Genomic DNA, 27736 nt, shown 5'->3' on the forward strand with positions numbered 1-27736 from the left:
TTTTATTAAATGAGTGCTGAATGATGTTAACATCTATTGAAAGGATAATAGAATTTGTCTTTATCTTTTCAAAATAAGATTCTGATGTATTTTCATATATTAAATCAATATCATTCTGTAATAAAACAGACGTGGTCCTATGTTGTAGTAATACTGAACTGGATATATTTAACATCTAAGTAGGTAGGAGTGATGACCCTGTCATTTTTCTCCTTTTTAGTATATTTTTTCCATTTTGTCTCAATGTTCTCCTGAACTCTAAAGGCAATTTGAGAAATTTTAAAACTGTATTTTCCTTCACATGAAACTGTACATTTTAATTGAGCATCCCAATAGTTCCCCTTTCCTGCAGTTTTACTTTCTATCATTTCAGTTACCTTCAATAAATTATTGTATAAAAATATCAAATGGAAAATTCCATAAGTAATTCACAAGTTTTAAATTGTATGCTATTCTAAGTAGCATGCTAAATTCTCCCCTTGTTCTGCTCCATCTTACCCATGATGAGAGGCACCACTTTAGCCAATGAATCCATACTGCTCAGTGGAGCTTTTTGTAATTGATATGTTAATTAAAAATGACTTTTGGCTCTTAGAATTTTGTTTATTTTTCATAATACATAGGCCCTATGGCATTTTGCAATGGGTGTTGTTATATAAATATAAAATATATATAAAAAAAGCAAGCTATTCATTACTGCTTCTGGACTCCAAGTTGTACATGAAGTTGTACTTCAAGTTGTAAATGCTTTCTTTCACCTTGCTCTGTTCAAAACATTCTGGGATTTCCTCCAGGATAAAGATCTGCTCAGTGGGATTCATGCATCTGTCACATCTGGACTATCTCAGTAGAGCCTAGTCAGTGCATGCCGGGCCATGGAAGGTTGCCCATTTCATAAAATGTGGCTGCCTTCTCAAATTTTGTAGACAAAATCATGAGTATACTGCCCAAAACTTTACTTCCTAATGCAGGATTCTGATACATTATTTTTATTACTCATTTCAACATTAACTTCAGAAAAATCAGGACAAATTTATGCCAAGCTGAAACCACTCAGCAACCCTGTGGCATGAAGGAGAGAATAGAACCCCATTCTCTTTTTTGGAACCATTACTTTTAAACAATGATGACATACATCTTTTGAGAAGAGGGAAACTATAAACAATAGCAGAATGTAACCACAAAACAACAAAAACTGTGATGAACCTGGCTAAGCATGTGCATAAAATTCTGAGAATTTTTCTTCTATTTTCTTTTCCTAATCAGCCTCCAGAGAGGGATTATTTGGTTCTGAAAATGCTGAAGTTTGGTAGAAGGTGAAGCAGAGCTTAAATTCCTCTATATTAGGAAAAAGAGATGGTTGCATATATTTGGTAGACATAGATACAAATAGATAACATCTTCCAAAGGGTTATACCTTATACTTGAAGAGTGAACACACAGCTTAATAATATTTTAGCATATACAGATATATACTAGGGCCTGTATGATAATATATATTTGTGGGTGATAATATATACCAAGCTGGAAAATGATGAAACTTAACATTATGAGAAAACCAAAATGACATTTTTCAACAAAGTCTAGTTATATTTCTAGTTATTGAAAAGCAAAGCTGATTTTGTTGATTCATTTAATTATCCTTATAATAGCAAAAATATTTTATCAACTTACAAAAGTAACATAATAAAACAAGTAATGACACATATGAGATGTATTTTAAATTTAATAAACTGATGAAAGGATAGTTTTGATTGATTATAGTTTAGAAAAGATGAATGTCAAGAAACCAACACCTTCTTTTTTCATTAAAATGTCAAAAGCAGGGCTGGGGATATGGCTCAAGCAGTACTGTGCTCACCTGGCATGCGCGGGGCACTGGGTTCCATCCTCAGCAACACATAAAATAAAATAAAGATGTTGTGTCCACCGAAAACTGAAAAATAAATATTAAAGAATTCTCTCTCTCTCTCTCTCTCTTTAAAAAAATGTCAAAAGCAACAACTAATCAGTCTAAAGATTTTATCTTCAGTGTTTAACAGACTTTTTTTTTAGAGTACCTGCTTTAAGAAAACTTTATCAAAGTTCTGAGGAATTTAAATATAAACAAGAAAATTCCGTCCTTTCATTGAGTTTTACAGTCTATTTTAGGATACCATTAAATAATACTTCAATTGAATTAGTGGTGGTAAAATGTCAGTCTCTCTGAAATCTGACAATTTCTTTGTTTCCTCCTTTTATTCTTGGTTATCAGAAAACCTGCTGGTAACTATTGAAGGGTTCTGCATGTATTACTTACTTAAAACTCATGACAATCCTATAGCATATAGAGGGCTATTATTTGTATTTTACAGGTGAGGAAACCAGGAACAAGAAGAAACAAGATACTTATCCAAATCCACATAGTTCATAAGGGTTGCAAATAAAAACTAAAAACCTTGCTTGTCTCTTTGACCATAGAGTCAATGTTTTTAACCTCTTCAGATCCATTTTCTGTACTTTCCAGAGTGATTTTTCTAAAGAACAAGTCTGATCATGACACTTTGTTTGCTTTTTTATTTTTTCAGTGACTACCTTCTGCTTACACAGAACAGTATTTAAAATTCTTAACCTGGTATTCAGAGAGGCCTCGGCCCATTTATTCTACTGTGCATCTATCCTTGCTTAACACTTGAAATCCCTCTAGCCCTACCATGCTGGATTCCTTGTGGTTGCCAGTATTCTCACTTGTGTATCTGTGTCTTTACTTATGCTGCTTTGAATGTCTATTTTTCTTTCTTTACTTATGACACACACTTTTTCTTCATGGTAAGCTCTATTGTCACCTATATCACCATTTGCTTTTGTATCCTATGATGCAGATATTTCTTGGGATATTTTAACTTGCGTACCTGCCCCCCTTCTCTCTCTCTCTCTCTCTCTCTCTCTCTCTCTCTCTCTATATATATATATATATATATATATATATATATATCCTCTCTCTCTCTCTCTCTCTCTCTATATATATATATCCTCTCTCTCTCTCTCTCTCTCTCTCTCTCTATATATATATATATATATATATATATATATATATCATCTATATATGATTTTGTTTTGTTTTGGTATCAGGCATTGAACCCAGGGCACTTAACCAGTGAGTCCTATCCCCAGACCTTTTTAAAATTTTTCAACTCAAGACAGGTCTCATTAAGTTGCTTAGGGCCTCCTAAAGATCTTGAGGCTGGTTTTGAACTTGTTATCTTCCTGCCTTAGCCTCCCATTTTTGGGATTACTAGTGTGTGCTACCATGTCCACCAGAATATACATTTTCTTTGAAAGCAAGGTTTTGGGTATTTATTCTATTATCCTCATAAATAGCATATAACAGAAGACACAATAAATGTTTAATCAATCAATTAATTAACAATCTCCTTTATTGATGAAAGAGCCACAACCAATGAGAACTGGGTTAGATACAGATAGAATTATAGATATAAGTGATTCCTGGTCATTTACAGATTACATTTCATAGTTGGCTTAGAAATTCCTGTGTAGATATGATTAATGTAGCTTCTAAACTCTCCCCATCAATTCTGGAACCCACTCATTCATATCTGTGGTTTATAGGTTAAAGTTTGGGCTTAACTAACAAAGCCAAGCCCTATTACAGCCCCTGCCAATTTATCCAGGGCTCTGTCCTGCCATTTGTTCTTCTTTACTTTGCTTGACTAACTACACGTGGCTTGAGATTTCCTAAATCATCAACTCATTTTACAACCCTGTGACTTTGCCCATATTTTTGTTCTCTTGTCATCCTGTAGGTGAGTTTATTTTCAAATCCTGTGCATATGAAATTTTCTCTCTGAAGCCATTCCCTATGCTCTGAGTACCCTCCCTCCAGGCCATGCACCTGCTGGGACCTCTCCTCTATTTTCCTGTTCTACATTGCTTTTGTCGCTTGCATATATTTTAATCTCATTCATGTGTTGTTCATAATTACCTATTATTAAAATAACCTGATGTGAAGGTTGTTTAAGTACAGGAGCAGTGCCTTCCTCTTTATACCTCTAACTTCTACTCAAGTGTTAGCGTGAAGAAAATGTAAGAGTCAAGTTGGTCCAATTGTTGTCTCTTATAAATGGAGACTGGTTGTCATAAATCTGAGAATGTCATTTTATATGAAACTTTAATTGACATTTTATTTAGAATTATCAAAGTGCTAAACAGAAAAATCAAGTGAAGTGACTGTTTTGGTTCAAGTAATTCATTTATATGTCAGTTTTGTATTGAAAAATATGAGAAGGGCCATAATCCAATAATACATGTTCTTATAAGAATTAGCATTGAATTACTTTGATTTCCTGTCTTGAAACAGGAAAATCACATTATTATTTCTCAAAAAAGTCATTTTGGTATCCATATGAGTAATTTATTTGACAGCATATCTTTGAAAACCTATATTTTTCCTATCAGACTTACAACTTGCTTGCTAAACATGTCAGTGTCTGTCAATGGTTACTTAAAATAGGGCATGTGACTGGAGGGAGTCAGAAGACAGGAGTTTTTATTTTTATTTCACATCTTTTTTTATTGTTTTGAAACTTTTAAAATAGGATGCATTTACATTATTATTTCAATAAAGAATTATGTCACACTGAATATGATTCAACAACTATTTAGAAAATATTTTATTATATTGGAGTTTTGAAATAATTTGGGGCTGGAAAAAACCTTTCTTTAGACATCATCTTTAATATACTTGTTTAAAGATACAGTTACTTTTTCTAAAATCATGACTCACATGTTTCAAGGATGAAATATATAGAAGATAAATGAAATAAACTAAAGTCCTCCTTGTTCCCTAATATTTCTTCTTCCCAATACAAAATAGAAGAGAACATTTCCACTGGAAATATGCGCATACAGAAATCACAATAAACACGTTACTTGATGATCCAGATACTTATTTCCATTTTCCAGTTCAAAATGAATTTGAAAATTAAAAGCAGATGTGATGTGAATAAAATATGCTGATGTCCTATCTTAAATTCCATTTCACCTGGTGTTGTTTGTTAAGTCATCTGGAGGATGCCTCTGTTTTCTTACCAATAGTTTTTATTTAAATATTTCAAAGTCTATATTTCTAATAATTGATAATTTTTTTTTACCCTAAAAGTCTTACTTTGCTTGATGTTTCTCAGGTCTTCAACATGCATTTTAGTCACTTGACTTTTTTTAAAAAAATGTATTCACTTTAAAAATTTTTCATGTGCCAAAACATTTTATTTCCAACTCATATTTGAATGATAGTTTATTTGGGCAAATAATCACATTTTCAACATCATTTATTATTTCAATCTCACTGTGGCATACGAATGGTCTAAACTAATCCTTGCTTTTTTCCCCTGTGTTTTATTTTTCTCTTAAGTTTCTGTTTTTCTCTTTTATTATTGAGGCAGTTAGTTTTACAAGAATCTTTCTAAATGTAGGTCATTTTCAGATGAAAGTTTGACTTTTTTTTTTCCTTATCATATAACTCTTTCCAAAGCTTAGGAACATTTCTTTGATGCCCATTGTATATTTCTTCATTTTCAAACATTTATTAAATGCCTGCTGAGTTCCAGTTAGTGCTCTGAGTATGGGGGCCACAGAGTCAGTGCATGCAGTCAGACAAAGGGGATTGATAACAGAAAAATGATGGTGAGGATAAATACAGCAGAGACAGAGAAAAATAGAATGCCTGGATTGGGGGGGTATATCTGTAAAGCATAGACAGGGAAGTCCTATAGAAACACTGACATTAAGAAAAGACCTGAAGGAATTGAGGGAATGAACCAAATATGTATTTCAACGAAGAGTGTTCCAGAAAGAGGCAATGGCCCTGTACAAATCCAAATTTTATGGGAGTTGAAAATGTGGTAAATAACTTCATGGTCTAGAAAGGCAGCAGATATAACTGGAGTGAAATTAGTACAGATGAAAGTGGAAGGAGATTAATTTAGAAAGATTGTTGTGGCACGTGAATAAAAAAGTCTTCATGTTAAAAGGAATTTCATCTCTCTGTGACCTCCTTCTTGCATGTGTAAAGTTAATCTTGAAAATCCTTAAATTAGTTCTCATGTTTCTAACTTTCTTATTCTTTTCTTTCTGCTTTCTTTTTCCTTTTCAATATGTTGAGATAAAACCTTGGCTCAATCTTATAGCTTACCAGTGAAAATAATCTATAATATCCATGTTACTAGTTACTCAGTGCACTGACTTTAAAAAAAAAAAAAAACTTCTTAGTTTTAATTTCTAAGAATGATGTATCATCAAATACATATGTTGTGACACACATATCTTTCTGGTTCTTGAATTTATGTCTGTATTTGTAGATGAGACTCTAGATAGGTAGCTGGAGTACTGATCTTCAACTCACTTCTGAATTCCATACAAAACCAGGAAAGCAGATTCTGCTAACAGGAACCTTAGCTCTGTTGGTCAGGGGAGGTAGCCGACTTCATGAGTCAGTTGCTGAGTTTAAGAATAGGGTGTGGCCTGGCTTGTGTTTTTCTTGGGGGACATGTGAGCAGAGTGCTAACTGCAGGGTGATGCTGAGTTCTGACATGCTTTCCTGTTTCTATGATACAAAAACCTACTTCTAAATTAAAGCTCATAATTTGCCATTCTAGTTGTAGAATTATCTATTTTCTTCTAAAACATTGCTGAAGTCAGCACTCTGAGAGCAAAGAAAGATTTAAAATTTCCACATAGTAGGCTTTCCATATCAGCAGTTACCAAGAGTAGATTGAAATTATTCAGAAAATAATTGTATCGGCAATGAGCACATTTAGACTTTTTTTCTTCATTCTTATGAGTCCCAAACAATAGAGTATGACAACTATTTACACAATGGTTGAATTCTTCTGATATTTTAAGTCACCTAGAGATGATTTAAAGTACACATTAGCATGTACATGTGTAATATATGAACACTATGTCATTTACATAAGGAACTTGAACATTTTAGTATCCAAGAGACTCATGGAACCAATGTCCATGGATACCAAGGGGAAATTTTATACTAATTAGCTGGACAGTCTCCCATGCAAATATTTTTTCTTCAGGAAATTAATTATTTTTTATATCTAACATTTACATGAGATTGTGATTGTCTTTATCAGTTTATCAGAGTCCACGTGCCACATGACTCCTAACTTATACTATATTAATTATAGCATACATATACTACTTAACTAGTCTATTTTCCTCTCTTTTCTAACATTATTATGGATTTGATCATATGTTAATATTTTTTATCTCATTTCATTGCAGTTTGTGTGTGGAGATGGTCACCCCTTATATTCTGGTAGCCATTAGAGGTACCTAACTTGATATTTACCCATCCTGAAAATTGTACATCCTCTCCAGCTTGGTTTTTATAAACAATGGATATTAAGAAATAAATAAGCACTAATAAACTTGAGAAAGCTTTTCCCGGGACATGGTACTAAGTGGAAATGTACACTTGACATTTCTTTAATAATAAGTAAGTATGACAAATTTACATGGGAAAGATTAACATATCCCCTTCCCCTGTCTTTCTAGTTTACAGGTACTAATTAATCCCATTTCCATCTCAGAGATTTTTTTTTTAAAAATAAGCAAATCAATTTTTCTTTATGACAGTTTACATATAAGTTAAATAAACATTGCTTAATATGGAATTTATATAAAAACTTTTTTTTACCTAAATTTCTTGAATAAGACCAACCTTAAAATATCCTAGTACTTTACAAAGACCTAAAAACAATGTTGTGACAGACACTCTCCGGTGGTTCATCAGATGCTTTTCATTTTCTTCATGGATGCACAGCTATACTACATTTTCACACTTCCTCTCAGTATCCAGATTTCCCTATCATGATCATTCCTTCTCCATCTTCCTTTGCTCCAGTCTGGATTCAATACTTCTCAAGTTATAGTTTATTTGAAATAGAGAACAAAAGTGGGATAGTCATAGAATAATCACAAAGCCTATTTCATTGTATCAATTGTAAAAGGCAAGATGTTGTGTGGTCTGGAGAGATGGTTACGGGAAGCACACCTGATGGTTCTACCAGTGGGTAATATGTTGCAAAGGACATTGGTAATGGCTAGCAATTTCCATGTTATTCAAAACCTTCAAAATATGTCATTATTAAAATTGAATTCCTTTTGCAGTAGAGTTAAATAATGTGACATTGATCTTTGTATATTTCTTTGATGTATAATCTAGAAAAAAGTGAATGGGAAGTAAATGAGTTCTAGGACTAATGAGGGAGGGAAAGGAGAGAGAGGAAGAAGGAATACAGGAGGGATTTTTCTTAAGAGACAAATGGATTTATAAAAATATAAAAAACTTGAGATTCTAGCTTTTAAAACCTTTAAATAAATAAACCTATACTTATTAGATACATACACATACATATCTGTAATATTTAATTTCAAATGTAGGGAACAATGAACAACAATTAGGTTTTATCCCAATGGTTCCTAGCAGAATGGATTAACATGTTAATCAGCTATGAAACAATTGTTTCTAAATTGCAAATGGAAACATTAGGTGGAAAATAAACTTTGTTCAAGTTTTTAAGGGTAAAATATGCTTGTTTTATCACTGGGTTGGCAAACAATATTTTTATTTTATTGTCACAACTTAAGCTTTTCTAGCAAATAAGTATGTATTTTATTTGGATCTATGAAAATTTGTCATTATGTTCATAAAACAGATTTTTTTCTCTGTTACAAACTATAGAAAATAAGCAAATAAGGTTTTCTAAAATTCAAGTGGGAATGCTAAACCTTGGCATGCATGAGGCCCTGGGTTTGATTCCCAGCACTGTAGCACTGTCAAAGGAAAAACAAACAACTAACCAAATATCAAACAAACAAACAAAAATGAATAAAGCTAGAGAACTTATACATAATTTCAATACTTATAATAAAGCTCTAACAGTCATCAAAATGTCATGTTGGCATACATGAGACAAATGGGCCAATGGAACACAATGGAGTCCATCAACGAACTCCCATATGTGGATAATAGAATTTTGTATAAAATTACAATCAATACAGTATGATCTTTATAAACGATTACTTCAATGGAAAAAAATGAACTTTAATCTCTAACTTCTTGCTCTACAAAAAAAATTTAAAGAACAAATATTTAAATACAAATCCCAGAACCATAAAACTTATAGAATAATACAAAAGAAAATATATTTATGACCTTGGTGGGGGCAAATACGTCTTAGGACAAAAAAATAACAGACATAAAATTTTCTAAAATTGGAAATGAAATCAGTGTGTCAGAGACATCTGCATTTCCATGCTTATTGCAGTGCTATTCAGCATAGTCAAGAAATGGATATCTATCAACTGGTGAATGGATAAAGAAAATATGGTGCATTGGAATACTATTCAACCACAAAAGTGAATGAAATCATGCAATTTGTGACTATATGGATAGAACTGGAGTTCCTTATGTTGAGTGAAATAAACTAGACACAGGAAGGCAAGTACCAAATGATCTCACTATACATGGAATCCAGAAAGGTCAATCACATAAAAGTTGAGAATACAATGGTGATTACCAGAAGATGGGTAGACTAGGGGAAGAGGGAAGGGAAGAGGTTGATCAATGGGTATTAAAAGTTATACTTTAATAATTTTAATATAGAAGTAAGAATTTCCAGTGTATGATAGCATACAGAAAGATAACTACAGAAAGCAATTATATACTATATATTTCAAATAGCTAGAAGAAAAGAGGTTTGGAATGTTTTCACAATAAAGAAATGATCAATGTTTCAGGAGATAGGAATTTTTGCCTGATTTAAACATTATATAATATATATACATATATTGAAACATCACATAGGAACCCACAAATAAATATAATTTAAAAAATGTATTTGTTTAAAAATAAATTTAAATTTAAAAAGTTCATCAATATTATCAATTTGAAAATATTTCCTTTTCAAAAGACAGGATTAATGCAGTCAACAGAAATCCATGGCCTAAGAAATACGCATAGTGCGTAAAACTGCAAAAGGATGCAGAGGCAAAATATGTAAAGTGCTACTACATAAAAACAGTAAGAAGATAAAATACCAATTATAAAATGGACAAAGGACTTGAAAAGACACTTCACAGAAAAAAAATCTGAGGATGACCAGTAAGTCATGAAAAAATATTCACCATCATTAGTCATTAGGAAAAATCAATTTAAAACCAAAATTAGGCACTACTTCATATTCATTGAAGTAGATCAAATGTACAATTAACAAAAAGGAAAATATTCTGAATATCTCTATGGAGAAAATGAACCACAGTCCTTATCCTTACTTTATTAAAAATAATAAGATGTATAAATCTAGGTGAATCAAACACTTAACCTTGCACTGAAAACCCAGAACTATAAAGCTTCTGAAAGTCAACATAGAAGGATATTTTCATGACTTCAGTGTCATAAGTTGGCATATGTCAGAATGAAGACTGAAAAACTATTGCACACTGCTGGTGTTCGTATAAAATAACACAACCAGCATGGAGAAAGATTTGACTGTTTCCTCTGAAGTTAGTCCTTCATACCCTATGACCAAATATTCCCACTACTAAGTATTTATCCCAAGGGTTTAAAAGAAATTAACACATTTTTTATAAGAATATTCAGAGGAGTCTAAGTCCAAATAATAAAATATTTGAAAAATACTACAGTTTGAATCTTAAGGTTAGTGTGTTAAATGCTTTGTCCGCAGCTGATGGTGCTATTGGAACCAGGGGAAACTTTTAGGACTTGGGACCTCATGGAAAGAAGTTAGGTTATAGTAGTCATGACCTTGGAGAGGACACTGAGACTCCCAGCTCTTTTCTTTCCAGTTCCTGGTCTACATGAGGTAGACAAACTTTCTCCACCATGCACTGCTGCCATGATGTATTGTCTCACTATAAGGGCCCTCAACAGGACCTGAAACCTCTGAAACCACACCCCAACATAAACCTTTCCTCCTATAAGTTGCTTTGTGTTAGTGAACACATTCATCAACAGGAAAATAAATCAACAAAGTGTGGTTCAATAGTATAATAGAATACTGCTCATCTATAAAATGTATCTATACCTGTAACAACAGGAGCAATTCTTACAGAAATGAGTTGATGGGAACAAAACTTGAAACACAAAAGCACCTATTGTAAAATTTCACTTGGTGAAATAGTCAAAACTATTCTATAGTGATAGAAGTCCGCAAAACCAAAGGCCAAATTGCCGCAGTCTGGCTGGGCAAAATAACCAGGGGGTGACAAGCAACTTGTGAAGGTTGATACAGCTAGAGCCTCTTTATTAGAGAAGTATATAGACCCAACTAATTACACACAGATTAACTTAATTAACATAAACTAGATACAGCAGTCAACCAATAAGGAATCCTCATCATCTTAATGATTACACACAGATTAATTTAATTGACATAATCTAGACACAGCAGTCAGTCATTAAGGAATCTCCATCATCTTAATGGCTCACTGGCATTACTTCTCAAACCACTCCTCTTGGCAAAGTGCCAGGCGCCATCTTGACTTGTCTGTGGCCCTCATCACCAAATGTTTTCTCAAATATGTGGATGCTAATTTATAATAAGGTGAGGGGTGGGGGGCACTAGGGGAAGAATAGTGTTACCTTAGATAAGGCAGAGGGAAGTGATAGGAGGGGAGGAGACAGAATTTGGAGATCGGAAAGATAGTAGAATAAAATAGACATTATTACTGTATGTATACATCTGACTACATGACCAATATGATTCTGCAACATGTACGCTCAGAAAAATGAGAAATTTATATCCCCTATATGTATGATATATCAAAGTGCATAAATGCATTCTACTGTCATGCATAACTAATTAAAACAAATTAAAAAATTTAAAACAAAGAAGTCAGTAAGTGTTTTCCTCTGTGAAGAGAAGTTAGATGGAAAAAGGTTTGAGGACAATTTCCAGAATGATATAACTTCCCGTTTTGTTCATAGTAATGGTAACACATATATACACAATTTTCAAAACGTATTAAACAAAACTTTAAGAAAAATATATAATTGTAATAACTTATACCATAGTTAAAAAATTCCTCTAATGCATATAAAAATATATAATTGTAATAACTTATACCACAGATAAAAAAAAGTCCTCTAATGCATCATTTATATAGGAGCTAGAGTAAAGCTTTTAATTGAGCTGAATGATGTTTGTTTATTGCTTGTCTACCAAATTCAGGGTACTCAGGCACTGATTTGGTGAAGAATAACCCCTCTTCCACCCCAAAAAGGGAAAGGAAAAAAGAAACAAAATAAAGTGACTTGGTGTATATTATATTCTCTTTCTTTTGTTGAACAAATATTTTTTAAGCACCTGACATCTCACCTATTCTAGACACTGGAAAAAGATAAGCAACAAAGAGATGACTTTTCTTCACAAATTTTTTTCTAGTGGGGAGAAAAATAAGTGCATAATGCCAGGTACTCTTTTTGGATGGAACAAGGGTAGTCCACATGGAGAATATTACATTTGAGTAGTCCCAAAATGAATAATGAAGGAGGCTGTTTGGAATTTGGGAATAAAATAGATAAATTTCAGAATTTGTTTTGATGGTACAGATAAGCTTTTAAAAAATATAGTCCTTAATTTTGTTACTGTATGAAGAAATAACAGGAAAGTAAAAAAAGAATAATTATGGCTTTAAATTGTGGATCATTACTATTGTTTGGAAAAAAATACTTTGGGCACAGTGTACAGAGATTAGAATGTGGGAGGATATCATTATCTAATACATGAATGAAATTCTACTCTTACACAACCAAATGATGCTAAGTGGGAACCTGTGTCCCTGTTCAGCATTTCTCACACATGTGAGAAAATCTAGGCTTTCCACTCCCTGCATATGTTTCTTATGTCACCCTGGACATCTGCTAATTCAGAACATCTGTTTTTTGTTTCCACTGGATTGCCAAAAAGAGAATGGGGTCATTAGTTATTCTACAATGTGAAGTTTTCCAGAACATTATTTTTGTGTGAGGAATAATAATGTCAGGAAAGCCATATCCTCCACAATTAATTCCAAAGTTTGCTTCACACTAAGAATCATTATAGGAATGATTTCAATGGAGATTGCCAACTATCACCAGACTTCAAATAAAAACAAAGTCATTTCATACAGCATTGATCACCCAGGAATCATTGTAAACTGGTGTTTTCTGAACACTAAAGTAAAAACAAGTAATAAATAAGCTAAGATACTTAGCATGTCTGGTGAATTATCTTACATTTAAATTATGTTTACTGTAGTTTGAGTTCAGAAATATTTGCTAGAAATGAATGACCATGTGGCTTACTCTATTTTTATTTTATTTTTTGTTAATTATCACAGTTACTGTGTGGTCACGATGAACCACTGAAAACTTACTATTATGTGCAAGACCATATTCCAGAAAAGAAATTATATGCATTTTATATTCTTGTTATATGTGTCAAGGTATGCAGATAAATTCATTATCATTTGAATTAAGTTGATCATCTGTAGGCTTTAAGTACCATTCTAGGCTAGATATGAATAATAGTAAGGTTAGGTAAGGCTTTCTTTTACTTTTAGGAAATTTATTTGTGTATTTGTGTGTTTAGTCAGATCCTTCCAATATATATAAAATGCAATAAATGTATAATTACATTCTTCTAAATTATAAAAATGCTGTTATGCACATAAGGTATTATTATCTTATGTACATATATGACTGCATGACCATGTGATTCTACAACATGAACAATCAGAAGTATGAGAAATAATACTCCATTTATGTTTGATATATTAAAGTGCATAAGTGCATTCTACTGTCGTGTAAAACTAATTTAAAAAAATTTAAATACTTTTTAAAATGCTATTATGCATTTGATAACTAAAAGCTCTATGAAGATAGTTGTTTTAAATTTTTATGTACCTGTTACCTAAACATTTTTTCAGGTTATATGTGGGATACTCTTCACTTATGTTTATGATTTATATTTAAAGGTCACAGGAACAGAAAGGATAATTAACAGCAGAAATGGAATAACAGTGTTACATAGCACTGTAGAGATCATGCTGGTCAAATCTTCATATAAAACAGGGGAACAGGTCCAACTTCACCCTTCTGTTTCTTACTTGCTTTGTGTTTTATGAAGTGGTAGTGTTATTAAGATGGAAGAATGTCTGAAAAGACTAGTGTGGGTGCGTCTCACTTTCTAATAAATACATCTAAATTATAAATTTTATATATATATATATAATTAAGTATGTAAGTTATATGATAGTTGTTCAGTATAAGTACCAATAAAACTATATTTTAAAAGGCTGTTTAAAGATCTAACTTCATTCTTTATATCTGATGTATTACTTATGTTATCTCATTTCTTTTTACTATGTGCCTATTCAACTCATCTGCTGTTATTTCCAAGCTGTCCACATTGATATGCATTCAAAGTTTGCTTGGATTGTAAATTTAGAAGTTGAACACACAGAATGAACTGCTGAATAATTGAAAAATATTGGTTTTGTTCATCAATCTAATCTTATGCTTTTTTTGTAGGAAGATGTCAAAAATGAATATCTGAAGAAGACAAAACAAAAGGAATGGAAACAGTTCAAGGTATACTACTTCCAACGCATGAAAATATATGGGATAACCAATTCTTTCCTTTTAGTAGATGATATTAAATGTGTAACATCCAAGAGTATAAATATTAAGGAGAAAAAAATAATTATAAAAATGCATGTTAGACAAAATACTTCAATGAAAAATATGTTTTTTTTTTAATTCTTTATGGCTTAATACAGTCTCTCTTTTTGTATCTGGTATTGAATTCAGGGGCACTTGACCACTGAGCTCCATCCTCAGTTTTATTTTGTATTTTATTTACAGACATGTCTCAATGAGTTACTTAATGCCTTGCTTTTTTATTTTGAGTCTTGCTTTGAACTCATGATCCTCCTGCCTCAGCCTCCTGAGCTGCTGTGTTTATAAGTGTGCGTCACCACGCCCAGCTTAATACAGTCTTTTAAGAGATATACAGATTACCTCCATATGGTAACTATTTTTTTATCCAAATGTAAAGAGAGAGATATGTACTAAACATATACTGTGTGCTACGTAGTTTATATGTGTTACCTTGCTTAGCTCCTTAACTGCGAGTACTGCTTTCTTGTCTTATGGAGGAGGACACTAAGGACTGGAGGGATCAAGTGTTTAAGTAGCACAGGTAGTTAATACAAATGTCAAATACATTAGGTATCTCAGATGCGTCCAACTCTTGGTACAATGAGTTCTTTGTGATTTTATGGTATTTTCTTTTTGGGCTATAGAATGTGGCTACAAAGATAAGTTAAAAGTGTGTGTGTTTATTTTGTAATATATATGTCACAGGGTAAAAAACTCTTGATTTTCACTTTGCTGTGGGGTTAATCCAGAGTTTTGGCACTTTGAAAAATTGCCAGGACCCTCATCATCATTACCATTATCATCTCATTACTATCTCCATTAGTTATCCAACACCTCATATAAGATACACAACAAGGGTAAAACCCTTTAAACATCTCATTTGTGTACAACTTTGAATGTGTTGTGAAACAAAAAGGGATCATTTGAATGTTGTGGCACACCTCAGAAACATAGTCTCAAAAGTAAGTAGAAAATACAAAAGGAAAATAAGTAACAAAGATCTAAGACAATGGACCAATGTGTTCTTCTGTTCTCCCTCTCCCTCTGCACTGCACCTTCTGTCTTCTGTGGAATGGGTATTGAAAACCATGGTGCTTTACCACTGAGCTACATCAACAGTCCTCTCTCTCTCTCTCTCTCTCTCTCTCTCTCTCTCTCTCTCTCTCTCCCTACCTATCTATTTATTTACTTACTTACTTATTTTTATTTTAAGACAGGGTCTCATTGTGTTACCAAGGTTGGTCTCAGACCTACATTCCTCTTGCCTTAGTCGCTAGAGTAGCTGGATTACCCGCAAGGTCTACTGCACCCAACCTTGTGCTGTCTTTTAAAGTAGCGACCACTCTTTATATTTCTGGCTAATGCTTAAATGAATGCAGTACAAGACACCACATCATTGACAGAAAGTATAAATGTCAGGAAGGGATTTTAAAGAGGGCATTTTATTTTCATAAAATAAAAGTTACAGGAGGTGTAGCTCATTTGTAAAGTTCATGCTTAGCATACACAAGGCCCTGGATCCAATCCTTAGCACCCAAACAAAACAAGCAAAAAGAGCCTATAAGACAAAGATATTCCAATGAGCCATAGATTCGTCAGATAAATAAAAGCAAGAATCATGGCTTTTCAAAAGGTTCAGTTTTTATCTCTGACTCTGGAATCCCAAAGTAAGAGCTGCAGAACAGTATAAAATTAAGCCCATATGTATTTCTTTCTTTTGTTTTATAGGTGTATAGGGTGGATGGGGGACATTGACCCATTTAGTAAGAAGGACTGTTCAGAAAACCTTTCCAAATATTTATTTCTGGTAAAAGGAGAACAGTGAGACAAAGAGTGGGTGGGACTAGCACCGAAGTAAAATTTCCTCCATAACCATCTGCAATGATGCAACCTTTGGCAGGGTGCAGTTTGCTTTTGTCTTGATAAAGTTCAAATTCTGTGTTTTTTTCTAATCTAATTCTTATGAGTTCATTCATATTCTTGTCAATTAATGAGTTCTGATTTATTCCTATAAGTGATTGCATTTTTCAGAATAACAAGGTATTAGGCTTAAATTATTGTTGAAATTTATAAGTATTTTTTCTTTTAAATTCTAGTTGTTTCTAAAATAAAATTTGACTACTTCTTGATTACTTTGCATCAAATTAAATAAACAAAACATTTTAATAATTTCCATTTTTCCTAATCTCATTGTTTCAAATAGATGCAGTGTTGTAAAAATTTTGTTCTTTCCAGCTTCTCCTGCCCTTCTGAATGTCTTTCATTTATCTAAAAGACCTTTTTCTCTCTCATTTGAGATACCTTTACATAAAGTAACTTGTTCCTGTGTGTTGTCAGTTTCATTACTAGACTGATTTCAGTGAAGGAGAGATAGTGACAGGTATGTTGCTATCACATAATGAAAAATCAATATTTATGTTGAATGAATGAATGGCATACATGCCATTGGTAGATGCTTCTATTGTTGCGGTGGCCCAGAATAAATACGTCATAACTGTATGGATGTCACCTCAAATCTGCTTGAGAGAAGGTTTCTTGGCATCTCTGCAAGCTGTATCTAAAGATGGTTGCTCTTATCCCAAGCCCTAGGATATGGGATGTTTTGCCAATTATGTAAGCTCAACTGCCACAGAAATTCTTGTTAAAGATCTCCATGTTACCCGCCATTCAATGATTGGTCCTGGCAGAATGTCTGTTCTACTGCCAATGAGTTGTGAAAGTCAACCTTGATTTTTTTCTCGCTATAGTATATCCATTAGGGAATATCAGAACACACCTATACATCGACTAAAATAATCTCATGAGAGGGAGCACATCAAATTTCCTAATTTGTAGACATTATACATGCATTAACAAAAAGAGAAAGCCAGCTTTCAGGTTCATGGTTTCTAGCTGAACAGCCCAAGGCAAAATAAATCCTCTGTGGGCATTTTCTGATTTATTCACTAAAAAAATGGAACAAAGAAACAATTAATTGGAAAGAGAATGGAAAAACACATTAGTTGTTTACTGTGGTATGTTAATCAATATTTAATAGACTGTTACTCCCACATTCTTAAAAAAAAAGCCTTTGATCTGTAGCATTTGCCAATTTACTGGTAGATATATGTCCATCATTATTAATTTGAAGTTCCCAGCACAATGTCACTGAATGTGCCGTTGGGAAGGGATGCACCCAGTTGGCTCTTATGGACTGTAAGCCTGCTCCAGCCCACCACCAGTTCCTGGCATCTTGTAAGGTTATGTACTTACACAAACATAGCTCACCAACTTGGTCCTGGAACCTGACTTTTAATTTAAATTGCCCAGAAGATGAAGGAAGTGATGAGATGGCGAGCATTTCTACCAGCACTAGGGGCTACTGTCTGAAGAGGTAGGGTGACTTCATAGCACAGTAAGAAAGATCAAGAAGGTAGAAAATTGGGGGTCATATTTCTTGGTATTCCTAACAACAGTCAAAACATTTCCTGGATTTTCCATAGCCATATAGTGTTTCTACTTATTCTTGCTGGTTCTTTTAAATTAAATTTTCTCATGAATAATATTTGATATTTATGCTTCCTGTTTATTATATTTATTTAGACACTCTACACCAAGGAAGACCTGTTATCAGATAGCCTTGCCATTCCTGTCTTTAGTTAAACCCCTTTGCCATTCTGAGAAAGTTTGGCTTTCTCAAACATCTAGCATTTGGTGCTTCATTTTTGCCATCCAAGGTTTTGTCTTTATGACCATTCTATTTGGTTTAGTTTTCTTATTCTTCCAAATTCTATTTCAGTTCTCTTCTTTGTGTTTCCCTTACTCCTCAACCAATTTACAGAGTCTGTTCTTTCTTCAAACAACAATTGCCACTCTCTATTACATATTCCCTGATTGCACCTAGCTCCCTCTGTGAGCCCTTTCCAAACGAGCGAGTATGGACTATAATTTACAATTAGCCACTTGGTGACATTCTGAATTATTATTTGCTAATGTTTTATACATGTGCCTTCCTTTCTATTTTAAGTATATTTTAATGCACTTGTGAATAGGGACCATATAAAATAGAACAGCATGAAACACAAAGGAAAAACAAAGAATGTAAAGTTGAATATAGAAATGGAAAAAGAATAATAATTTGAGTAAAAGGTTTTCTAATGCTTTTATCAGGTTTTGGCTTTATAACTTTAAAATATTTGAGATCTTTTATGAGTTAGAACTAAAAATGTTTAAGACAATAATAGTTGCAATCTATTTACTTCACTCAAATTCTTTCTTCTAAGAGAAATTTTGGTTGACAATCTAATCATTGAATGAAGAATAAAAGTATTAAGAATCAGAGTGAAGTTGCAAGTCAGCATAGAAATCTATTTTAGTGCAACAAAAACTGATGCAAATAAAAGCCCTAGGAAAAAAAAAAAGAGAACATAATTATTTTAAGGTATCTGAATTAATCACTCCACATTAATTTTCAAGTCTATTTTCAAATTTTAATATGAAAATTCAATAAGTTGCAAAAATAAAAGTACAATATGGGCTCAGTTTTGGTCCATAGTTTTGCCTTTCTCATGGGTTAACTGGTTTTGTGAGTTAAGGAAAGGGTTCTGGTGGGCAAGGATTGGTCATTTAATGTTAGCAGGGATATGTTACAGTTTATTGGGTTTATTTTAAAGAATCTTTACACTTATTAAGCATCTCAAATTAATATAACATTATTAACTACTATTACTTTCTTTTTTTGTTTATATCTTGTTTATATAACTTTAAAATTACCCCAAATATTCTTTACTTAATTGAAAATTAAGCATTATATTTATCTAGAGTTTTCAAAGCACTTTTTCTATAGAAGGTAACTGGAGAGTCTCCATGACCGAATGAAAGGTAAGGCAGCTGTTATTATGTCTGATTTAAGTTTGAAGAAATTGTAACTAAGTAACACCAATTTAGTCTCCTATATTCTCACTCCAAAATGTTTAATGTGACTTTTCAAATAATAGGTAGTGTGTCCTTGATATATGCATATTTATAAACACTACAAAAATAAAGATTTGAATGGCAAGTAGTATTGCAATTGCTCCATCCCTGTTCTTTTTTAAATTGATTTTATTTTTTAAATACATGACAGCAGAATGCATTACAATTCTTATTACACATATAGACACAATTTTTCATCTCTGTTTGTATATAAAGTATGTTCACACCAATTCATGTCTTCATACATGTACTTTGGATAATGATGTCCATTACATTCCACCATCCTTGCTAACCTCGTACTCCTCCCTTCCCCTCTCACCCCTCTGCCCTACCTAGAGTTCTCTATTCCTCCCATGCTCCCTCTCCCTACCCCACTATGAGTCAGTCACCTTATATCAGAGAAAATATTCAGCATTTGTCTTTTTAACTACTATTACTTTTAAGACACAAGGTATCAAATATCTCCAAACTATGCTACAAAAGTACAATTCAACCTCAGGAAAATACCCACAAAGAGAGAAAAAATATTCCTCACTTAGTTACAACCAATGTAAGTTTTTATTTTTTATCTTTGACTCCAGAGCCTACAACATGTAATTCTAAGGGGAAAATTTAAAATAAATTTAAAGTGTCTGAGTGTTCTAGCAACACATATATTTTAAATTATTGGTTCACATTCATATTAGCATTTTTACAATTCTTTTTTTCTAATATCTATATAATATCTATATCCCTTTAAATTTTAAAAAAGTGGAATTAAATATCTTTTAGGTATCTCTTCTCAAGGTTATATTTCACTAGTTCCTTCAGTTCCCTTCATAAATCCTATTTCCTTTTTCTTTAATTATGTTGTTGCTCTCTTCTGCACCCTCAATGATTAACATGAGACTACTAAATTAAATTTCACTTGTTATGCCTAAGTCTCTATATACTAAGGTATTATATTAATTGACCTGGTGCCTCAGGCTAGTCTTTATGATTGAAATAAAATACACTATTGAGAAGCAAAAATCTTATTATTATTTTTTTGCTTATACCAGCTATTGATTTTAATCATAAAATTTGCTCATACTTCCCATTGAGATTATAATGAAAAGAAATATTTATTATTAATCCATTAAACTGTATCTATAATTGGTTACATGAATAATTGATGTGATCTTTCTTTCTATCTTTTGGAGAACATTGTATCAGATCCTTCTGTTTGTAGGAATTTGGGCTCCTTGAAGATCAAGTCCTTTGTTTATAGAAATAGCTCCAATACAAAGCATAGAAATGATACACAGGCCTACCTTAATGAGTCAAATAATGAAAGTGGATCCATATCTAAATAATTCAAATGACTCATTGTTTCCTGAAATGCAAAAAAAAATCATAAGGATTACTAGTATTCATTAAAATCTACTTGGTGTCTGGCTAAGTAATCAGAAGTAAATATAAATGAAACAGCCCCTAATTTTAGAAATTTCCTGGGTCTTTTTAATGGGAGATGTAAAAATTATAAAAATCATGTGCATATAATAAGCAAATTTATTGTATTTGAGATGTGCACTAAAAGACATTGTAAAGTACTAGGAATATGAAATAAAATATTGGGTCCACCTAACATTTTTTCCTTTGAATTACTTGAATTTGCTTGTTGAACTTTTAAAGACTAAACCCAGAGTCCTTAGTTATTATAAGATAATTTGTGACAATTCTTTTTGATTTATTTTTTCATTTGTATGTGCAAGTACACATGTATACCAGGTTATCTAAATTGCTTGTAGGGATAAATGGGCATATAAATTCTACCCACAGAAAGGTCATCTGGCATCTCAGATTGATCTATTTTATATTAGATTAAAATGTTCTTCAGTTCTATAATTTATTTAATATATGCTTACCAAGAGCTAACTGTTTTTGGTACTTTTCTAGGTTTATCTGTTCTTTTTTAAAACTACAATACTTAAGTGTGGAAGTTTGTAGGTATTGTACATGTTTTCCTTTCAAAGGTTAGAATTTTCTTTAGATTTTAGAACAAGACATTGAACTCATAGCATACTAGCATTTATAATTCAAAGTATTCCAAAGGAAGCTGTTCTAATTACTTCATTTTTATCTTTGTGAACAAAATTTTAATGCTAATTTGCATTATCCATCAAATGCCTTATGTTGGATCTATACAAGTCTGTGATTGTTCATTCAATATAAAACCCCAGTCACAATGATTCCTACTATAAAGATGTAAGTATTTCTTCAGGCCAAGTGTAATTCAGGAATTATCTAAAACAGTGATTTTAAACCATATACCATCTGTCCAAATTATCCACAGATCAGTTGCATTCACTGTGCAAAAGGATGGTATCCATTTATCTGTGAAAAAAGGATGAGAAATTCAGGGATGACAGGGCAACAGGACAGACAGCTCAGTCACCACTAGGGGATCACTCCATATGAAATGGAGAGCGCGTTATTCTTACAAGTTTTGAAGGGAAAATTAGTGTTTCAAGCCCCAATGGAAGAAAAAGTATAAAGTCTATATAGAAAGACAGTGTTCTGGGATTTGTTATTTATTCTGTATCTAGATATCCAAGCCTGACATTTGATTACATATAGCAGGACTCAACATGGAGAGGGACAAGCCAGGCCACAAAAGAAATCTTTTGACAGCCATAACTTACAGTTTGGAATCAGGATGCACACTTGGAATTCAAGCAAGTTTGGTCTCTTGGAGTCAATAATTTCTTAGGTACCAGAATAAAGCAAGCAGGTTCACAAAATGGCACACATAGAGTACAGGTAGAGTTCATAGAGTACCACTAACCTTAGTGGTTAAAAAAAAAAAATGCCTTTTGATCTCATCCTCAGGGTGTTACCAGATAGATTACTAGGGAGCCAATAAAAGTCACAAGGTTAGCAGGTGCTGCTTTATATAGGCAGGGTTATATGGACTTTTATTTACAGCACAAGGCTAAGTCTGCTGGATAATCTTCAAATTTATAATATGTTTTCTAATAATAAGTTTATACATATATATGTGTACATGGAATACATACAAATATTTATATGTATATATGGAAAATGTATTAAATATTCAATATACCTATTAAAGAGCATATATATTTTATGGGCATAGAGGTAAAGGCATATCTATAGCTATAAAATTACTATGCACATACTTAGGGTGCTTTAATTTTGCCCTGAGTATTTGACATTTATTGATGCTTTTGTCTCATATATTTTAAAGACAAAAAGAATAAAAATTATATTTGTAAATAACTTCTTTCATATTCTGGAGAAATAAAGTCATTCGTCATCTGATGATCCCTGGTTTTTCCGTCTTTGGTTACTTGAAATTAATGGTTTTGAGAATCTAAAACAACTGTCTCGCTCTCCTGCAGGTGAAATCAGTTCTCTTAGATGGACTACTTTTCTAATTATGGGCTTGACCATCCTTCAGCTGCTGCTTTTGATAGAAGACATAATCAACTGCAAAATAGGGATGCGTTTTCTGGAGCAAGTTGAGCCCTTCTCAGAAAAAATTGTTTGGGGGGCCAACTTCAGTCATCAGAACTCACAGGCAATTCACACTGGAATAAGTGTCTAAGGGTGTGGGACTATGTGAACAGATTTTACCCTTTGTGTTTAACTTGGCAGTTTTCATCCTCATTGTTTTATAACAATGACATCTTCCTACATGATTCACAAGACTAGGATTTTAATAGAAAAACCTGCTGTTTTTCATAAACTTGAGAAGGAAAGGATGGATAGGGTGACTATTGCAAAGATTTTGTCCATTTTCAAACCAAGCAATAAACCTAAAAAAGCTCTATGTCCAGTGTTTACCACAAAAGAAGATGTGCTGAAAAGTGTTCAAATTAATTTTCCAGCACATTGGGGAAATGCAATATGCATAGTATCAGCTTCCACAGTTTCCTTTCAGTTCCCCAGACACACACACACTCTCTCTCTCTCTCCAAAAAGATATGCTTTAATTTTCTGTCCACTAAACTCATTAATTCCAATTTCTTTTTAGTTTTGCTGCCAAACACAGTTATATTTTCCAGCTAAGGAAAAAATACCGTAAGGGAAAATGAGATTCTGATTTATGCTGCAACATTGATGAATGTTGAAGACATTGTTCTAAGTGCAATAAGTCAGACATGATAGGGCAAGTATCCTATGAATCCCCTTACACAAGATCTCACATTTAGAGAGAGAAGATAGAATGGAGCTCACCAGGATGGGGGGAGTATAGGAGTATATTAGTTAGTGGGTACAGAGTTTCAACTTGGAATGATTAAAGCATTGTGGAGATCAGTAGTGGTGAGGAATACACAATATAATGCCTCTGAATTATGCACTTTAAAAGGGTTAAAATAATAAATGCTATGTATATTTTACAAGAGAGAGAGAATGAGAGTATAATAGATTTTAACAATATTCTAATTCCTGAATTTTAAAAGGATAATTATTTTAAGGAGAATTTAAAGAGCTTCTCACAAAATTTCAAAATGATTTTTTTTAATGTACCCAAAGAAAGTGGACATGTGCCAGCTCCCTCATAGTACCCACTGAGGTAGCACACTTCAGAGAGTTAACTATGCAATGCACCTACAGAGAGTGGGTCACAGACTGTGTTCTCATAGGCAGTGGAGTTACCAGGGCTAAGAGATGAGCAGGTTCAAAGCAGAACATGTCATAAATGACCCTGTAGAGACCAGATGTTCCTCCTCAACAGCCTGATTGCATTAGATCCATGACATTGACACTGTTATGAATAGACTGGAAGTGATATCCAAGAATGACTAAATTCAAATTCCTCCAAGTCCAGAGAAGGGAATTTTGAGAGATTACATTTAATGTAGGAAAATTAGTATGACTTTTTAAAAAAAAAATTATTTTTTTAGTTGTAGTTGGACACATATCTTTATTTTATTTATTTATTTTTATGTGGTGCTGAGGATCAAATCCAGGGCCTCTCATGTCCTAGGCAAGGACTGTACCACTGAGCCACAATCCCAGCCCCTAGAGTAGTATTACCTTTTTTATAATCTATGCTAGAGTAAATTTTAGGACCAGTTTGCTTTTTCTTGAATATGTGTTCTTGAAGTCATGTTATATCTTACCATCCATTGTGTGATTATATTTTAATAAAGAGATTTCTTTTGTAAGGTAATAGAAGTCATGAAATTTGTAAAGTAAAGTACCATTTTAACATAGCTGCCTATGAAGTCAGAATTCTCTTTGGTGCTAAAATACAGTGCCTTCTATTAAATTAATTTTCTTACTTTATTATTTTCTGTATTATGAAATGTCCTTTTGTCTGACTTTATTGGCCTTCTTTGATTTTGTTATATCCTTCTGAAAATTATTCCTAATCCTTTTGCAAATATAGAAAAGTAAATAAAAGATAGGCACATATAAACAAGTTTGACATTAATTCCAAAAAACTGCTATTTCTATTGGTGTCTGTGTCTGAGTCTATTATTCATGGTCCCTATTTTGATATATTTCTCTGTTATTCTCTTGATCAAAATGCTTCTTCTTGTTTAGATTTCAGTCAATATTTTCAAATTACAAGTTTTGTGTGATTTTTGAACTACTGACTATAATAGGATTATGCTGTATTTAGAACTTCTGTTTTATAGCAGGAGACTGAATTGGATTCTGATCTGAGCTTCACCACTCTTGAAGTGAACAACTCAAGTTGTTACTTATCATCTAAAGTCCTAATTGGGGGATTTTCAGCCTATGGGACACTGATTCCATGGCTCCATCTGTTCATATCTCAATGAAATAATTCATATTTGTATGATATCATAGATCTCTTTATTATAAATCTGTGTATTAATCTTGCTTGTTGCTTAATTGGTTTTATTTTTAAAATACATGACAGCAGAATGCATTACAATTCTTATTACTCATAAAGAGCATAATTTTTCATATCTGTATATAAAATATGCTCACACCAATTCATGTCTTCATACATGTATTTTGGATAATGATGTCCATCACATTCCACCATCATTTCTAACCCCCTGCCCCCTCCCTTCCCCTCCCACCCTTCTGCCCTATCCTAGAGTTTGTCTATTCCTTCCATGCTCCCCACTCCCTACCCTCCTATGAGTCAGACGCCTTATATCAGAGAAAACATTCAGCATTTGGTTTTTTGGGACTGGCTAACTTCACTTACATTATCTTCTCCAACACCATCCATTTACCTGCAAATGCCATGATTTTATTTTCCTTTATTGCTGAGTAATATTTCATTGTGTATATATGCCACGTTTTCTTTATCCATTCATCTACTGTAATTTTTATACCCTTGAAATAGGAAAAAAATTAACAGTAGGATAAGTGAGGTGAATAAAGTACATTAATTTTTCCAAAGAAGAAATGTGGTATAAGATTAAAATAACACACTACATGTAATGCTATAAATTTACTGAAATAAAAACAAAAAATTATTGTGTTAACAATAGAAACCATTCTGTTTTTCTAAGGCCCGATACAGTTTCAGCATAACTATATTTTAAATTAATGTTAAATTGAGTATTATTGATTTTATAGTTGTTTCATGGACATTTGTTTTAATAGTTGCAAAATGTTCCTGTTCCAAAAATTAAAATCTAATTATATTATTATATATATTTAAGTAACATTGTAATGTAATTATTCACATCAGCCACAGGAATTAGCTAGAATTTTATATTGAAACAGCCTTAGTGTCTTCATCCAAACTCAATTATAAATTCCTCCTTATTCAGGATTATTTTGAGAGTTGAACGTGACATCGTAGGCTAGCAGCACAAACCTGTTCCTTTTTCTTACCATATACATTCACTTATTCCCCATGGCTTTTATTTTATCCTCTGTTTTTATAGGTGAAGGCAATATAAACAAAATAAAGTGTAGAATAAGATATGTTTTTAAAATACTAATGACATTATCCCAATTAGGCTTTATTTTTTCATTGTACAAATGACCCTTAAACTGTCAGTGACTCTCAAAAAAATGTTCATTGCTCACCCAATTGCCCAACATAGGATTTTGTGTTTGCATCATGCTTGAACTCAGAGCATTGTTTTCACCAGAAGAAAGACAGACAATCGGGAAACACTCCATGCCTCCCACAGCTTCTTCCTGGAATGGTGTCCTTCATGTCTCCTTGAATTACATGGTCAGAAGCAAGTTGCAGGGCCACTGCAGGCACAACCTCAAGGAGCAGAGGAATCAAAGCCTCTTTATATATGTGGGGGTCGTTTGTAAGGGAGGTCCCAAAGAGAGATGTTACATATTTCAAGGATAATATAAACTTATGATTTTGACAAGTTATTAAAGTAGGGCAAATAATTCCTTATTATCTGCTTAATATCAATAATAGGAAAATAAAAGCATGCCTCATAAATTCAATGCTGTATTACTGTTTCTCCCCTTACACTTGTTTTTAAAACTTAAATGTAACTTCATTGAGAAATATTTCATAGATATAAACATTGCAATAATTTTATGTAGTAAAAATTATATAGGAATTATATTTTCTACAAATTTTGTTTCAATAAAAGTTCTGGTCTTAGAAGTTCTAAGAGTCTTCTATTTCTTTTTCTATTTGCTTTTATGTGGAATTTATGCTATTAATACTACTTTAAGCTTTAAAATTGGGGGATGATCGGATTAATTATTTTTAACAATCTGTTCTTTCTAGGATAAAACCATGAAAAATTGCCTGTTTTACAATGGAATTATTCCAGGCTTTGGAAAATGGAACCATCACTGGACTAGCATTCCAAGAAACCTCAAGGATCCTCTAATAATTTATTAAAGATACTGGTTCATAAGAAGCTGGTGGTTTGAGCATGAACCATTGAATTTTTATTTGTTTAAGTTTTCCTTTTAAATCATTGTAATTGTCAACCAAATTACCCTTATATCTCTGTTTCTTTCTGCAGAACATTTCCTAATAATTTATTTATATAACTTATTTTTTATACTTATATATTTATTTTGGACAAAAAAAATCTTCTTTTGTTTTTTTTGTTCTCTTTTTTAAAAAAATAT

The 27736-nt window shown here is 32.6% G+C and overlaps 1 protein-coding gene across 1 annotated transcript in view; it reads left to right on the forward strand.

The window, feature by feature from the left end:
• Cnbd1 (cyclic nucleotide binding domain containing 1) overlaps positions 1-27500 on the forward strand; it is a 403883-nt gene extending 376383 nt beyond the window's left edge. The window contains exons 13-14 of the mRNA XM_046458653.1: positions 14612-14671; positions 27384-27500. Of these exons, the coding sequence (XP_046314609.1) occupies positions 14612-14671; positions 27384-27500 (177 nt within the window). The remainder of the gene's footprint in view (positions 1-14611; positions 14672-27383) is intronic.
• Positions 27501-27736: the final 236 nt, after the last annotated feature.

The sequence above is a fragment of the Marmota monax genome, unplaced genomic scaffold (genome assembly GCF_021218885.2).
Source record: "Marmota monax isolate L192 unplaced genomic scaffold, Marmota_monax_Labrador192_F-V1.1 WCK01_AAM20220418_F8-fsc00147, whole genome shotgun sequence".
In the NCBI taxonomy this organism is placed as follows: Eukaryota; Metazoa; Chordata; class Mammalia; order Rodentia; family Sciuridae; genus Marmota; species Marmota monax.